Genomic DNA, 16,702 nt, shown 5'->3' on the forward strand with positions numbered 1-16,702 from the left:
TTCCATAATCTTTGTTGTCAAAGCGTTTAAAATAATGTTTCTGCATCCCTTTCAGTCAAGGATATTTAAGTATTATATGACAGATGCAATCTCACACTTTTTAAAAGAGTAATATGGAGAAGAAAGGGGGCACTGGGTGCATTGCTTTCCCTAGCTGAGAGGTATGTGTGAAGCTAATACCTTTTCCCAGTGTTTTGTGCTTTTCCCAGTACTTCCCTGGGATGTGTATTGTTTTTTTTCTGTGTTGTTACAGTTCTGGGCAAAACGTGGCCCCGGGACTTTAGTGTCAAACTGAATTGTGATTAAGGTAAAGTCTAGAGCTAAAATTCATGTTTCCGTGAAACAGTTGCTCTGAACTCCTGGAACCAAACGGAAAGGATTTGATTTTAGCACTGAATTAAAGAACTGACTATGCAGGACAGTCTAAGCGCTTGAATTGCCTGGGATCTTTAGCAGCCCTCTGACAATGCCTGTTTGTACCCAGGATGGTGATCTCTAAAATTCCCCTTAGGATGCATAGCATCTTCTGAGATTTTTCAGCATCTTGAATTGACTGGAGTTTAAGAAAAAAACCACCTCAAAAACTAATAGAACGCTTTATGGCCCAGTTTTAAATAAGATCCATGCAAAGTCATATTCCAAATACTAGTTTTTCGACTTGGCTGTATTATACCACGTCCCTGTGAGCCTTGCCGGAACGGACGCTCTGTCTCGAGCGGCTGCTCCAGGTTGTCTCAGCTGGGACTTGCTGTTAGCCACAGAGCTGCTGCACGCTCGCTTGATCACTGCAGAGGCCATTTGTTAATATATTTGTTTTTTTATATAAATATATATGTATATTTGAATTTTTTGAGATTTTTTTAATTGCATTTCAAGGTGGCAGCATTAGATTTATCGCTGTGCAAGCAGGCTCTGCCTCCTGCACCCGTGCAGCGGCCCCGGCACAGGGAGACGGGGGGCTCCCAGGGCAGCGAGGACTGGAGACAGTTTGGCCATACTAGGGACAGGGTGGCGGAAGTTGCTGCTTGGCCCAGGTGAGGACAGAACCTGAACGTGATTTTCCAGTGTTTCACGCAAATATCGTAGCGGTGCACATCAGCGCAAACTAGCCTGTCTCGTTCTCACGAGAAACGATGTTGCGGATGTCAGAAACTGTCTCCCGCAGGAGTTTGGCTGGCAGTTATAGGTTCTCACCAATTTTCCTTTAAAGGAATTATCATTTTCAATTAAAAAAAAAGGAAAAAAAAAGAAAAGTTGCTGCTTGGCTGTACTCAAGGTGCTTTTAAAATCCTAGGGTTGATTTTTTTTTTTTTTTTCCTGCCTTTGCTGAATGCCTCAAGTAGCTCCTGCTTTGTTCTCTCCCAGGACCCCAGAGCCGGGACCTGATGGAAACGCCAGGGGGATTCAATCAGATCTGGTGGCGATTCGTGCTTCTAATAGCCGAATCTGTCCTTTACTGCTTTACAAACTGAGGAGGCAGAAAAATCCGTTTTATTGCTCAGCCGTTAAAAACTATTTGTAGAAGTTGCTAAGGTTCAAATCAAACGCGCCCTCCCTCGAGAACTATTAGTTAATTCAGAGTGCCATGGCGTCTCTTTTTTTCTTCTTCTCTCACTTGAGATGTGGCCTTATATCACTACCGCTGGTCGAACATCTGAGAGTTTTCCATTCCTTTGACAAACATAAGCCAAAGTGCTTAAGGACATCTGTTTATTTTATTTCTTTAATGAGAAAACCTTCCAATTTCTTACTGGGCTCAGCTGTGTTTATTTACATTTTGTTAGTCATATGTGCGGGGCACCTTGGGACGTTAAAACCCTGCGGAGGCCTAGGCTGAGGGCTGCTAGCAGCCATCCTGGTCAGAAAGGCAGCATAAGCCCTTCCTAAGGAAAACACAGTCCTTGGAACTCCATAAAATAGATTTTCAAAACAAATAGAGCCTAATTCACTCAGTAGATCATGGATTAAGTCAAGATGAATACAATTTGGAAAGGATTTTCTGAGGAAGTTGGAGATTTTTTTACCCACTGGCGGCTAAACCTTGTGTTTAATGCCTTTTTAAGTTAAATTAAAGAAGCATTCAATCACTGCAGGTAATAAAAAAGTCTGTTACTTTAGACATGCTGCTATATCAATTATTAGTTCATTATTGGAGAGAGGGGAGCAAATAATTCCAGCCGTTTCATTATTTCAAACGTGTATTTCGGGAGCAAGCGCCTGTGTGTGTCGTTGGGAGAGGCTGGCGGGGAGCAGCCGCTGCCGCAGCAGCGCCAGGCCAAGGGGAAGGCGGCCCGGGAGGCGCTCGGGGCCTCTCTCGCTCTGCTCCCCGTAGCCGAGTTTAGGTGAGCCCAGGGCTTTCTGAGCACAGTGCGCCTGTGGCGTCGCGAAGTGTTAAAGGATTATTTCGGACATAAAGCAGACGTCAGAAGCAACGCGGGGTTGTCAAGCAAGCAGGAGTGGGGGGAAGCTGCTCCCCAGGGTCGCTCCCGAGGGAAGGAGATTGTGAAAAAGGGGACGCAATTCGCCTTAGGAAGCTGCCGCGCAAAATTTGCGGTTGCGTTGGGCGCCGAGGTGCGCTTCCGCCACGCTTTCTGGGAGCTCTGTGTTTTTCATGCTACGGTCAGGCGCTTATACGGGGAGATGGTTTTCCTGGGAGGAGGGAGAGGGGGTGCCAAGGTGTCACGCAGGTTAGATTCCACCCCCCTTTGTCCGTGGGTAAGCCCTGTATGGTAACAAGAAAATATTTGTAGACCTTGGGGCATGAACCTTTCATATTACTTTATAAAAATAATTTCCACTTGTACTCAAGCGGCATGGCCGGGCTTTTATAAAGTATTCAAGTGCTGTATTCCCACGGGGCTGGCATCCATTTCAGAGCTCGCGGGCTCAGCTGCTGGATAAATTAGGGTAGTTACTACCGCTGGTGCCTGAGCGTAGCCCATGTAGGGAGGGAGGGAGCCTTTGCAACCTCCGTGTCCTTCCTGACGTGACCGGCTTGCCTCTTTGCCTGTCGCCAGCTGCTTTTGAACACATCGGTGCAGGCAGAGGTAGAGCCCGTCAGCAGGCAGCGAGCAGCGGAAATACCTCCTGCATCCTGCTCCTGGGGAAGGTGAAGTCTTTTCTTTGGCTTAACAAGTCTTTTCTTTGTCCAGCACAGACTTGATGGGAAAAGGCCACGCTGCAATGGCCGTTAGAGGCTGTACGTTCATTCAGATGGAGCAGGTTGCCTGATAAACCTGAAAACTTGAATATTTAGATAAAACGGTATGTCTTCATTGCTTTTCGGGGAAAAAGTTTAGAGCCTGAGAATGAGAAAACTGAGGTGTGCTGTCTGAACCGGGACAACCCTTTCTCAAAACCCTTGAAGCGTGGTCACTGAAGTGGGTCACCTTTGAAAAAGGGTTTCAGCTCCTGAGCTACTTGGGTGCTTAAAACAGCCGTTCTCGCAAACGCCCGCTCCTCCCTGGGCGAGCTCGGAGAAGCCGGGGCTAGCGGTAGCCTGGCTCAAGTAAAAAAGATGAAAAAATTGCAAACTAAGCCACTTAAGTCTAGTAAAAGAGCTAAACGCGTTCTCCTCCTCGAGTAGACATGGGCTTACTCAAACTAGAACTGATGCACGCGGCTACTTTTCCATTTTTATGGAAAAGCCTTGTTCAGGTCTCAAATTCTGATCCAAGCATAAAATGTTACAGCCACAGAACGATTATTCTCGCCTGCGGTCTTTGTTCGAACATGTGGCCCAGCCGTTTGTGCTTTTTTAATATTATTATTTTTATACGACAGCCAACCTAGCCCATTTTTTGCAGGAGTTTCCAAGTAATTAAACTCAATTAAAACTCTTAAATTCTTTCTTTTGGTGACAACGTCACTATTAACAGCTAACCGCAAGGAGGAGATTTGACGGCGATTGTGTACTAATCCGTCTCTCACCTCTGGCTGACACCTGTGGCAGATAAACCCTGCAGAATAGGAGCCTGATGAATGCTCTTAATTAATACTTTCTTCCTTGTAGAAAAGTAATTATTTGCTCCCAGCATAAACAGGTATTTGGCAGGGATTTCAAGAGACTGGTTTTTAAATAGTAGGGCTTTATTTTGTTTTTTTTTTAAGGGTGGTAGTGGGAGGGGGGAGGTCTGAATCCAAGATCCGCGCTCAGGACGGCTTTGTGCTGGCGAGAGAGCCGCTGCCTTTCGCCATGCCGCTGCCGCCCCGGGGCGATGCTTCCCCGCTCCGGCTTTGTGCCGAGCATTAGCGTTGTTAGAGCTGGGGGGGAAATTCTGGTAACGCTGGGATTTGGAAGCGGCTCGTCAGCCTCGATGCTTGGTTCGGTTTGGGTTGAACAGCTCTGGTTTTCTTTCCTTTTTACCCACTGATCAAGAAAAGGACACACTTCCTGAGTCGAAATAAGTTTTCAACAGAAAATGTCACTTTTTCACAATTAATTGTAGGTGGGATGTTCTTAGCTGTTGGGGCATAATTTGTCTCAAATTGTAATTTTAAAATGTAAATTAATGCAAGTCTGCGGAAATAGTTTGGGGGCTGAGACCAGTGCGTGCAATTATGTTATGCAATGACATAAACGCAAGGTTCAGAGCAAATGCGTCAGCTGATGCCTCCGGCATGTGAAGGAAAACGTCCGCCTCGGTGAGCGGACGTTTTTGCCTTCCCTTGAAGCATTGTCCACAGGCTCCTGTTGTCCATGTTTTCCTCTCGTACAGCTCTCCTTTTAAAAGACGGCAAAGCAAATCACCCCAAACAAGCCGATGCAGAGCTGGGAGGCGGAGGCGCCCCACTTGCCGTGGAAATGATCTAGCATCGTGCAGGACCTGGCCGCTAGCAGCGGGCAACGGCACCTCAGTCCTCCCTAGCGAGTCGTCCCAACGGGCTCCACAGGGAGACGAGTCCAAGGCTGCTCTCTAGGGCAAACGGTTTTCATCCAAATGGTTGCAAAAAGGTTTATCTTGATCTTTTTGTCTTTTGAGCCGGTAGTACTCCTATGAAGGAGCGATGGGGGATGAGGCCTCCTTACCTCTCGCAGGTCTCTTGAGCCACGGGCCGAGCAGCAGCGGATCCTGCTGGACCCGGGAGGGCGCGAGGAGGCAGTGCTGGTGCCGCCGGCGGGTGGGAGGCGCTGGGGGTGCCGGCTCCCCCACGCCGCAGCCCTGGGGGGAACGCCGCCACGTAAATCGATGCGGCCGCTTGACTGCGGCAGCTCCGAGGGCGGTGCGCGGCGGAGGGCAGGCCTACGGGGGTGCACTGCGCTGCCCGAGGTTTTATTTGCAAAAGGAGTTTATTAGTTGTTTCCCGTCCCTGCCTCGCATTGTCCGTGTTTGTGAAAGCATGACTCGGGGATTAGCAGAGGGGCAGGACCTCGCTTTTCTACTGTTACTAAGCAAGCGCTCAGGGCTGAGTTGCCAGGTGAGCCCCTTTGCGCCGCAAGAGGCGCCTCCGGCAGGAGGTTCGTTCCCGCAGCCCCTTCTGCCCTGGCGTCGCGCGCGTCGGGCAGGCGGGCCGTGCGGCGCTCGGGCCGCCCTTCTCCGTCCGAGGGAAAGGTCCTGACAAGTAGCCGGAGGTCACCTGGAGGGACGGGGCAAGCGTGTCTTGCTCTGCTAAACTAACGTTGCCCTGAGGTAGGCGTTAGCCGTCCGCCAGGGCTTCCTCCTGCGGCGTGAAGGACGCCCTTCGGTGCTGCAGGACTGCCGTGCTCGGGAAGGGCTCTCCCGTAACACCGCGGGAAACACTTGAGTTCTCCTTCAGCTCCTTTGTACGCTGTTCAGAGAATTTTGACAGCACGCTGATGGATGCGCTCACGTCGTTTCGTGCTTTCCCACCAGTCTGATTCTCCGTTTTGAATTACAAGCTGCAGGACTGTCTCTTCCCTCTGTGCAGGCACAACCTCTGGCACAGGGGGGTTCAGGTCTTTGCCTAGGGCTTGTAGATGCTGCAGTAATGCAAATAAATAACTACCGATGGAGCCCCGACTTGGTGCCTCCCGACACCTATAGCGTACAGAGAGTGCTGATTTGCCGTTTGACTCTATCAGGCTGTTTAAGGCTTGGAAGCATGCCTTGCTATAGAGGAAATGTCCATACTGTGAAAGCACTGATGGCCAATCATTTCCCCAAACGACTTCCCCTCTGGGTGGTAAAGTGCATTTTTCTGTTTTATTTTCATTCCATCACATTCTCTATCTCAAGAGAAAGTTTTTTTTCCCCTCATCTACAGTTTAATCCCCATATTGTTTGGTTTAAGAGAAGGTAACTTCATACACTGTGGAAACATTCTCTACTCTCCATTAGTGATTAATACCAATAAAGCTAAAGACAAAATTTGGAGAATAAATGACAGATACCAACCAGTGAGACTTCCTAAAAGAGGTTTTAACAGTAAATGATCCTTGAAATGTATAAAAATAAATTGCTTCATTAAAAACTATTTTACAAAATCACTCCTTCCTAGCAGCATATTTTCTCCAGAACAGCTCCCCCGTGTAACTGCACCTGGGCAGTAAAATTTGACGGAGTGCTGTTTGCACAGGGCCACAGTCAGATGCCCCGATTCCCCTGGTGTCCCCGTGCCTCGTCAAGGGAGAGCGTTAGGGCTTCTAGGGCGTATTTGGGAGGGGTAAGTGAAGGCTGAGCATGGAAGCTCCTAGAGCAAATTAATAGGAAGCACTGAGCAGGAGGACAAACACGGAGTATGGCCCGCCTGAACACGAGTGCTGAAGCACGTGCGGAAATACTAATCCCAGCTCCAGCACCCTAGCAAGCCTGGGAGAACGGGTGGACTCACATCTGCGCCGTGCGGTGAGTGCCCGACTGAGCTTTGTTCCAACTTTGACTGTTTCTGGGCCCTGCGCCTCGGTGTTTGGGTGTGACTTTCTAAAAGGGGCAGCTGTGCTTTGGGCAGGAGACAGCACCCAGGAAGGGCTGCGGTTGTCCCTCCTCAGATCAGTACACCAGGAGTCCACGAAGCGGGGCAGATGCCCCTGCAGAAGGATCTCGGCTATACCTGGAACCCCTTCATACTTAGTGGTGATGTCCCAGTAGAAATATTTTTAGAAATAAATTACTGTATGTGTTGGAAATAGACGGGGGGGGAGGGAAGAGGTAATTCTAAGCATTTCATCTTAATACTTAAAAATAGAGATGCTGTTGAAGTTTACTTTTTGCCCAGAGGAGAAAGGACCCTTTTTTCCGGGACACAAGCAGCATGTTCAAACATGAGTGATGGAGCTTTTCTTTAGAGGCGCAGCGCTTGCGAGTCGCACACGTGGCTGCGACCGCAGCTATTCTGCCCAAATTACCCAGCCCGACCCCAAGAACGCATCATAACGAGGTTAGGGTGCAACAGGCCGTCCGTGTCAGCAGCGTCCACCGCAAAAGCTGGTTGAAACGTCCTCCTCCTCCAAACATCGTGCGCCCTATTAGAGCTTCCTCGACTAATTCGTTGCTGTCCTGCCATACAAGAACATGCCTCTGCAGAAATCTGCAGAAAATTAGAGTAAAGACTTCATATAAATCTGCCTCATTTTAGCTGGGCTTGTAACTGCCGTGGAGGCGAAACCACCCACGTGAACATAAAGATGAGAGATGCCTGTCCTAATGAAGATGAATTGCAAATAAAAGCCTGTTGCGGGAACGCTCTTTTTCAAGGTGCCTGTTGTTGTTTAGTTTGAACAGGCGCAATGCTTTTGAGCTGGCAGCGTTTATCAAATTAACTTCTGATTATTTTTGCTTGCATTTTTGGAGCATTTAATGAGTAAGAAATGTGCTTCAGGAGAGCCTGTTTGCATTGATGCATTTCTGTGCTTTTGCAGTCGGTTTAGGAAGAAGGTCAGTTATTGGGGGACGTGGAATGAGAGTCGTGGAAAAGTGACTGAGACTCATTTAAAGCGGAGGGCGCTGGCGGAGATGCTGGGTGCAGCAGGTCTCTTGGGGGCGTTCCCGCGTGACAGCCCCACAGCGGGGATATGCGGTGCCCATTTGGCAGCTGGTCCATCCGTGAGCTGTGTCTCTTGGGAAGTCCTGAACTGTGGTCAGGCTGCAGGTAGCGCAGTCCTACGGGGCAATTCAGCTAAGGTTTTGCCACCAACTTTGGTAAGAGCAAGGGCCAGATGTGGGAAGTTCACATGTGCTTAAGGGCGTGTGGAAAGTGTTTCAGAGCTGTTCGTATATGCATTTTCACGTTCTTTTAATCATTAAAAAAGCATGTTTTACAAACGCTGCAGGCAGCCTGCGCTCTTGCACGGCGTCCTTGCAGTTCCCGTGTTGCAAGCAGTTTGGGAGCCTCTTGGGGACGGGCCGAGCTAGACGTGCGCTCGGCCAAGAGGAGGGCTGGCGGGGCAAGAAACCCGCAGAAAGGGCAAACCGTCACGCCGTCAGTCAGCCCACATGGCCAGACATGACAGACTGGCCAACCTGGCATTTTAATGAGCTGTGTCCTGTCTTGTTTCATCTTTTTTTTTTTTTTATCTCGTGTAGTTATTTGGGTGTAACTGCCAGCGTGCCTCCAGGTCTGGCTCCACAAGCGTGTTACACCACCGTAGAGCCGTATAACCTGTCCTGAGCGGGAACAGTCATTTGAGGTTAAAAATCTGTGTTAATGTGGGAAGAACGGTGCTGACCGCCTCTGGCAGGTTTGAAGGACAGAGCGAGAGGAGATGACGCGCTGCATGCTCTATTACTCTTTTTTTCCCCCTAACCACTCACTGCTGACACTATTGGAAATCAATTCTTGGTCTAACCTAGTGAAGCGATTCTTTTATAGCCTCGAATATTTAAAACTTCTTGTTATTCTCCTCTGAAACGTGTAGGCTATTACTGGTCAAGGGGAGCCATATGCATCCTTGAAAGAACAGAATTTGATTATCTAGGAGAGCAAAAGAAAGGGTGGGAAAATCACGTTAAGACACACTTGGGAAATAAATGACTTTAATGATGGTATCTACAGAAACAGGAATTTGTAGATCCTGTGTTTGCTCTAAGATATCCTACCCAAAAAGAAAATCAAAGTGAATGGAAAAAAACTGATTTTCCCCTAACAGGACACTACAACGTCTGTGCGGATAGGTCTTATGATGGAAGAAATGATCTTCAACCTGGCAGATACACATCTGTTCTTTAATGACCTGGAGGTATGTAGCTGCTTGTTTTATTTAACATCTCTCTTTTTAATTATTTGCATCTGGTCTACAAACTTGTTTTTCTGGCCAAGAAACTTTCATTAGTGACCCCAAAGAAGTGGGCCTTAGCTGGCTTATTGGAAGCATACTTTACTCTGTCTCTTTGACATCTTAGTTCTGTTAAGGAATTTTTTTCCAAATGCAGAATAACAATGATGGCTTTTGGCAGTTTTACTAAATCTAATAATGAGGATATTGCTGCTGCTTCTCCTGAAATTTGCTATTTAATAATTTTATTAAGCTAAATTAGCATAAATCCTAGGGGGCAGGTAGCAATTAACTATGAGCCAGTGCAGAGGTTTTAAAACTGGTCCCTGTTCTGGAGGGAGCTCTGTTCCGCACACAGACGCTGAGCGAGGGGTCTGCTCACGCGCAGGCTGAAACGAGGTGAGTTTCTGCATAAAAGGCAGAGAGAGCAAAAAGTCCTTCCTGAGTGGAAAGGGTAGGTCTGCCAATGCTATCTACAAAGCCAAAACCCTTTTGAATATGTGTTAAAACCCAAGCAAAGTCGTGCAAGCAAAGGCGAGCAGCAGCTGTACAGGCCTGATGAGGAGCCCTTTGCCAGTAGAAATGGTCGGAAGCATGTAGCACCTCAACGGCCTTTTTTTTCCCCCCCTCAGCTTTTTTCAAAAAAGGGTTTGGTGAGGAAGGTACAGAAAATGCAGAGTGAAAATCTCTCTCCAACAAAAAAAGAGAGCTGCTGTTTGGGTGTCCAGGGCGTTGTATAAACAGTGGTAGTATTTAACGTGAACCAGCACTTTTCAAGCAAAACTCCATGTCCTGCCCAAAGCCACCCTCCAGAAACCCTCTGCTCGTTTAGACTTTTAGCCTGTTTGTAAACAGGCTAAAGTCTGTTGGATTTAAGGATTGTAAGTAAAGGATTTAAGTGCACAAATCATTTTAAAACAAGCTTTTTCCTGGCTTCACTTATCACTCTAAAACGTGAAATAAAGCAGCAAATTGTCTGGCCTCAGTCAAATTCTGCACGTTTGTCAGTCAGCAACAGCTTTGGCTGCTAGAAGCAGAGTCCTTAGGTCAGTTTTGTCTCCCAAGGCCTCTCAAGTTCTTCTTTAACTGCTGGAGCAGAGCAAAGTTTTTAATTATAAGAAGTTGGCTTGAGGTTTTTTTTTTTTTTTCCTTCGATGATTTCTAGACATCAAAGCAGCAAAAGCTAAAAAAAAAAAAAAAATCACTGCAAAATGGGATTTTTTCATCCAGGAGGCCGAGGTAGCTGTCCTCCAGTGAGGACCTCAATTTTAGCATTGCTTCTCTGAGTAGCATTCAGAAAAATGCAAAATACCTGGGCCTCATGTGCAAGGCAGGAGGAGAGCCAGGTGCTGCAAGGCACACCTAGTCGCCAAAATGCTAAGGGAGAGCTTCCCTAAGCAGATGGGGCTACAAAGATGCTAAATAACATTTCTGTTGCTAGTGCTACTTTGTTGCTGCATGAGAAACAGAAGCGATTTTGCTGATTTCCTGGAGTGTCTTATCAGCTTACCTTCTTTTATTAAATAATTGAGGAAACACAAAATGGGCAGCTCAATAGGCAGGCCAGCAGAGCCTTGCCAGAGGGAGTAAAGTGGCAGCACAGGCACCTCGAGGTGAGAACAGCACCCTGCTGGACCTGGGTGGTTCAAAACGATGAAAAACGTTTGAGAACATGATGGTGCTCCGGCTGACCAGAGCAGAAACCAGCCGAGAGCGAGCCTCAGGAGGCAGCTTTTTCTTAACAGCAGCACTGTTTTTACATGATGATCCTTAACAAGTATGCGTTGCCCAGCTAGCTGGAAAGAGAAGAGCATTTTCTCGTCAAAAAATTTCAGTTTTCCCTTTTTGCCTGTGCTTGGTAGGTTTTTCAAACCAAAACCAAATGAAGGTGTTTTGTTTTCAGCTAAGTGTTTTTGATGAAAAAATGAGGGATGAGGGAGAATTGAGAAGTGAACGTCCTCCGCAAACTTTTGCTTCCCAAAAAGGGCCATTTCTGTTTGGAAGACTTTGCAGCAACCACAACAGCAAAACAGCCCTCCATCTCTGTTCATTAGCCATCTTACTCCTTCGTTCTGGATGATAAATGAAAGTCTTTCAAGCTGGAGCATTCACCGAGTGATATTTAAGGATCGTACGTCACCGAGTGTTAGGCTTGAGGAAGATGCAATGAATGATATTTAAAAAAAAAAAGAAAGAAGAAGAAGAAGAAGAAATGGATGAAAAAGCCAGCGCAGAAGTTGACGCAGTTCTAGACCCGCAGAGATTACCATACACGTTAGCACCATCATGTGGTGTAACTCTGACCTGTACAGGCGCAATGAGCTGCGGCCGCGCAGGGCTGAAACCCTGTCTGGCCGTATCCTGAGTTCGGCAAGTGCGGGAAGGGCCGAGGGAAAGAAGCAGCAATGAGAAAGCGGGAGGATAGTTGCCCTGTTCAAGACCAGAGCGCGAGGACTCTTGCTGGGAAATATTAAACACAGCATAGCGTTTCTCTGGCACAAATCCATAGCGCCGGGACAGGACAGCCCTCCCTACCCCGCCGAGAGCGCCGCTGGCCCTGGACCCAACAGGCGGAGGCTGGGGAAGAGGGGTGATGGGGGGAATATCACCCATCCTAGCCATAGAGTCACCGCGGACAAGGAAATCAGTTTTTATCTTGTTCTAGCAATAGGGGAATGGTTTAACTGTGGTGGCTGCAGTTTTCAGTGCTGTGCAAAGCAGGAGGCGTTGCCCGAGGTTAAAGTCCCATTGAAGTGTTCCCCAAAAGTGCCTGATGAGGATGAAACATTCGTGCATTGATGCAGCAAGATTTGCACAGCCCTGTCAGCACTTGTGTGATGATCTGAAGCCCAGGGAGGATGTGGTCTCCTCAGAAAGCGCGGGCTCCGAAGCCTGAGCGAGAAGCCCACACTGCAGTACTTCCTTTTTGTATCAAAGCCGCATGGTTCTTGCCTAATGCAGAAATAGAGCTGTCAGGCTGTGGAGCAATGCACCAAACTAAATGTTTTGCCAGGACTGGAGAGAGCAGTAGAGTTTTCCTCTATGGCAATGCACAGGCAACCTGTCTACAAAAATGCTAGGCAGGCTTTCGTTTTGTTGCTCTCTCGCTGAAAAACTAACAAAACCAAGAGGATGGGTTATCGCAATGGATGCAGACTGTCAGCTCGGCAGGTGACAGGCAAATCCTCAGCAGGCCTTTCCAGAGCTTGCCTCGAGAGCTGAAGGAAACGGGCACGGGAGCCAGGCCAGTGTTACTGTCCCTCTCGGCTCCTTCCTCCCCTGTGCCATGAACTTGCAGGGTCTCCTTGCAGCTTCACCGAGCTCGGCTGTGCTTGCTGCGCGCACAGTGCCATCCTGCTACCTGGGACCTCTCGGTAGTCAGGGCTTCACATGCTTTTAGGCTTTTACTGGAGAGGAGTCAGGCACCTGTTTCCTCCACTTCTGAATCATTTCCCTGCTGTGCTCCCCAGTGGGACTCCTGAACATATGCAGTAAGGGAAATCAGCAGCCGTAGTCAGAAAACCTACTTCAAACCATCCTCTCTTGGTGCTGCAGCCCAGCACAGAGGCACGTTTCTTGTGCGACTGAGCCCAAACCTCAGGCTAGCACCTGGGGAGGAGGCGGCTGATCCCCGTCCTCGGGGCTGCTGGTGAGCGAGGAGCCCCAGACCCGGAGACCTTCCAGCCGCTTTTGGTCTTTTTTGATACAGAAAGGGCTTCTCTGCGGGTGAGTTAACTCTTGAGTTGTGCAACTGAGGAGCTGGACTGCTTTTCCAGCAGATTTGGGGCAGGATTTTTTTTTTCGTGTGCTTGTTGAAGCACGGCTTAGTGGTGTGGTGCACAGTAAAGCAGAAAAACGGCACCAAACCTTGACACGGGCCAGCCATCGTGTTGCACTTCAGGACATGCAGTGACAAAAGCATTGTCCCGCTCTGGAGGTTTTTATCAGCACAACCCAGGCAAGCAAGGGCCTGTGCTTGCTGAACCACACGTTCAAGTCGTACATGTATGTTTTTGCCCCACTAATTCACCCACTCGTGTAGCACTTGCATGCCCGTCTAGCGCGCGATCTGGGCTTGCCTTGCAACAATACAGGCAGATTAAATTCCTACTGCCTTCAAGTATAGGCTGTACAAGGTGTTTGCTACAAAGGGGTCTGATCACACTGCTGAACGTGAGCAAATACTCACTGGAAATGCAGGTATTCGCACGCTCGGCTCCCCGTTGTGGGGGAGGCGCGCGAGTCTGGCTGCCCGCGGAGGCAGCTTGCGTGTCGCCGGCCGGCCTGGCAACGTTGCAGCGCTGCAAGCAGGTCGGGTCCGGGAGCTGGGCGGGTTGGCCAAGGTCGTTCTTACCCCTTTGACTCGGCTGTGTGTGCCACGTATCGCGTAGCTCTGGGATCCTGGGGGATCGTTTTCAAAAGCCAGCAGATGCGGAGACGGGGCCGTGTCCCTTCGGCTGACTTCCAATCGGACAAGCTGGCCCTTCGCTTCGGCAGCCCAGGTGTCCTGCCCCGATTCCCTGCTCGCTGAGATTTCAGGGAAATTCTGCAAGAATGAAAAATTAGTCTCGTAACCAAGTAGTAAAACCTGGTCTGCATTCTTCCTTCAAGCAGCTTCCCTGCGTTTCACCCAGAAATGCGATAGGCTCGGCCGCCGGACTATGAGGTAGCGTCTCACCAAGTGTCACGGTATTTTATTAAGTCAGAAATGTGATAGCTACTGTTGTCACACTTCAGTGTACAGAACAATTCATTCACAAATGAGAAAAGCAGATCCCTCCGCAAATACCTTTCCCCTGACTTAACGCTCTGGACCGCGCAACTGCAGTGGAGCGGGCTGCATCGGTATGATCCCGGCACGGCCGCAACAGCGACTCGGAGGGGGGTGAGGATGACGGGGGGGAGAGAGATGCCCTCAGAGCTGCTGTGCTGCCACTTGGCTCCAGTCACGCAAATATGCTCTCCAATGATGCACTGATAAAGAGGACCAAGGAGACAGGAACAAGGTAAAATTGGATATCTTTTTGAGAATTATCTAAAATAAGTGCAGCAGCAAATGTCATGTTTATGGACAGAACTAGATCACAGTCATCTGTGACGTTGTGCCTTGGACATCATGCTTGATTGCTTGTTTGGGAATATATATATATATGTATTTTTTTTTGGAAGGGGTTAATTTAAACTAATTCATAAAACCCCTAACTGTGTAAAGAAGGTAAAACAAACTGTAGTACACAGGTCACTGAAGGCGGTGAAGGCAGTGGACGCGGGTTTGCTGCAGATGTTCTGCTTCAGGAGGCCTGCTATACCCAGCACGCTTTTATTTTCCTCAGAAATCAACCAAAACAAATGGTAGTGTTCATCAGACAGAAGGTTTTCTGTTATGTCCTTACCTGCAAGGGTCATGGAGAAGGGAGATTAAGGTGCTGGGGGAAGCTTCCTGGTTTTTCTCTTTCTACTCATAATGTCAAGTCAAGAAACCATAGAAATAACATGTCTCAGGTTTTTGAGGTAAGGCCTCCACCGTTCAAACACTGAAGAATTTTGAATGATAAGATCTCGAGTATAAACTTCATGCAGGCTTAGCTCCAAGGAGATATTCAGTTTAAATCTCCTGTGCATGGGTTTTCTCATTGCAGCCACATGTGATTTCTTAGCTCTGTCTGTGGAGTGGGGCTATGAAAGGTGCCTTCCTTAGTGCTTGGGCACACCAAAGGGTGCTCAGCACCCTTGTAAGTTTTGTGAGAACAGCAGCATGTTAGATGTCTTTGGAAATTTCTGTCAAACAGATCTTCTCCCCTTGAAATTATGTGGGCACGCACCTCCTGTCCAAAGTGCTCTCCTCCCAGGGGGAAGAGGCTGCCAAATCCATGCCTTATCACGCATGCAAATTTTAAAAAACACAATTTTCCTGGCTGAAACACAAGCATCTCTCTCCCTCCTGTCTGTATAGGAGGTAGTTTCACTTACTGTGTTATTCAAGAGCTGCTGTGCCTTAGATAACCACTGATGACGCGCACGGTTTCTATTCATGTTTTGTGTGCAAGCGCTGTGTGATACTCGTTTATAACAATTAACTGGCTAGGCAGACTTGGCAACGTGTAAGGCCTTCTCTTCTCACTATTACCCTTAAAGGCATTTTTTCATTACACGAAACGTGTTCTTTCAGATTTTCTTTTCAAAGCATTTACTTCCTGATGGTTTTGGTTTTTTTTTTTTTTCCCCCCATACGCTCTTCAGGACTGTGACCAGATCCACATAGACGACGTGTCATCAGACGATAACGGTCAGGATCTAAGGTAGGGGATCTCCAGCCTGGAAGCGGCAGGTCAGGTAGTCACCAGCTGTTTGAGGAGGCAGGGGGCTCGCCAGCGATGGCAAATAGCATTCTCGGCCGCGCGCCCTCTCCCCTCCCAGGCTCCATGTGCTCTGCTTGTAGTAAGCCCACAGGAGTGCAAAGTCCTCTTTCGCACACTAATCTGCCTGTGCCTACTGTCAAGCCCTGACCATGCTGAGCTTTGAACCATCCTGGGAAATATGTTTAAAATTAGGTTGAGCTCAAGTCTAACCGCACCAGTTTCTGGTGCGATGTGGCCAGCCGGTTGGCACAGGTGTGGCCGGACCGTTTCAAACCATGCGCGAGCCTCAGAGACGTGTCACGTTTATACCCTGCAGCAAGGGGCTCCTGCTGCCTGTGGGAAAGCAGAAAATACACAGTAGTAGCGTGAAGCTAAAATAAAAGCACAGTGTAACGTGAACATCCTAGTGTATTTTCAGGCAAATTTGGCAAAAACAATCATGTGCGCATTCCCAGACCAGACTGAAATGTTTACCGCTGGCCAATCAGGTTTGAATGGGTTTAGTAGTAAGGGTTGGAGACCTCGCCAAGCTGGGTTGCTCTCATTGGTAGAAACTTGTACTAGAGCTGCACCAAATATTATATGTGTGAGCAAGGTCGTCATGTACACAGAAGCTACTTCTGTACAATTACATATTCCTTTCCCAAAAATGTTTCCTGCAACATCCTGGTAGCTGGTGCAGGAATGAGACGTCCAGAGCTCATATAGAGCTTTATGATTTGTGCTGTTGTGGATGGTTGTACAATTGGTATATAAAGTGGTTATATAAATGGGTACAGAAGCAGCACAGAAAACAACATAAGTGTTTTAGGGAAAAGACTTTTCCTTCTGCAGAGGACGGCGCTCGGATCTGAGTGTGACTGAAGTGCCCGTGCTGGTACGGAGAGAGGGCCGGCTCGGAGGAACGCCGGGGAGGGAGGAGGCGGCATTGTTTCCTTGGGAAAAAAGTGGTAGTTCGAGGTGTCTGTGCAACTACCACTTGCCCCTGCTCGTAGGGGTAATTACTCAGGAGTTGCTTTGAAATACCAGCTCAGGTTTTCTTTGAAAAGCTTTACAGTCCCATGTTGCAGGCAGTCAAGGCTCCCTTAGTTCATTTCTTGATCATTTTTCTTGATCTAATGTGTTCAGAGCCTATTTCACAGCGTAGCCAGGCAGTCGGAGAGGTAACATG

The 16,702-nt window shown here is 48.3% G+C and overlaps 1 protein-coding gene across 25 annotated transcripts in view; it reads left to right on the forward strand.

Annotated features, from left to right (window-relative positions):
• Positions 1–16,702, forward strand: part of EYA2 (EYA transcriptional coactivator and phosphatase 2) — a 101,081-nt gene that overhangs the window by 75,114 nt on the left and 9,265 nt on the right. For all 25 annotated transcript variants that reach the window (XM_068912598.1, XM_068912613.1, XM_068912602.1 and 22 more), the window contains 2 exons: positions 9,047–9,136; positions 15,413–15,471. In XM_068912598.1, the coding sequence (XP_068768699.1) occupies positions 9,047–9,136; positions 15,413–15,471 (149 nt within the window). The remainder of the gene's footprint in view (positions 1–9,046; positions 9,137–15,412; positions 15,472–16,702) is intronic.

Source organism: Struthio camelus, chromosome 18 (genome assembly GCF_040807025.1).
Source record: "Struthio camelus isolate bStrCam1 chromosome 18, bStrCam1.hap1, whole genome shotgun sequence".
Classification (NCBI taxonomy): domain Eukaryota; kingdom Metazoa; phylum Chordata; class Aves; order Struthioniformes; family Struthionidae; genus Struthio; species Struthio camelus.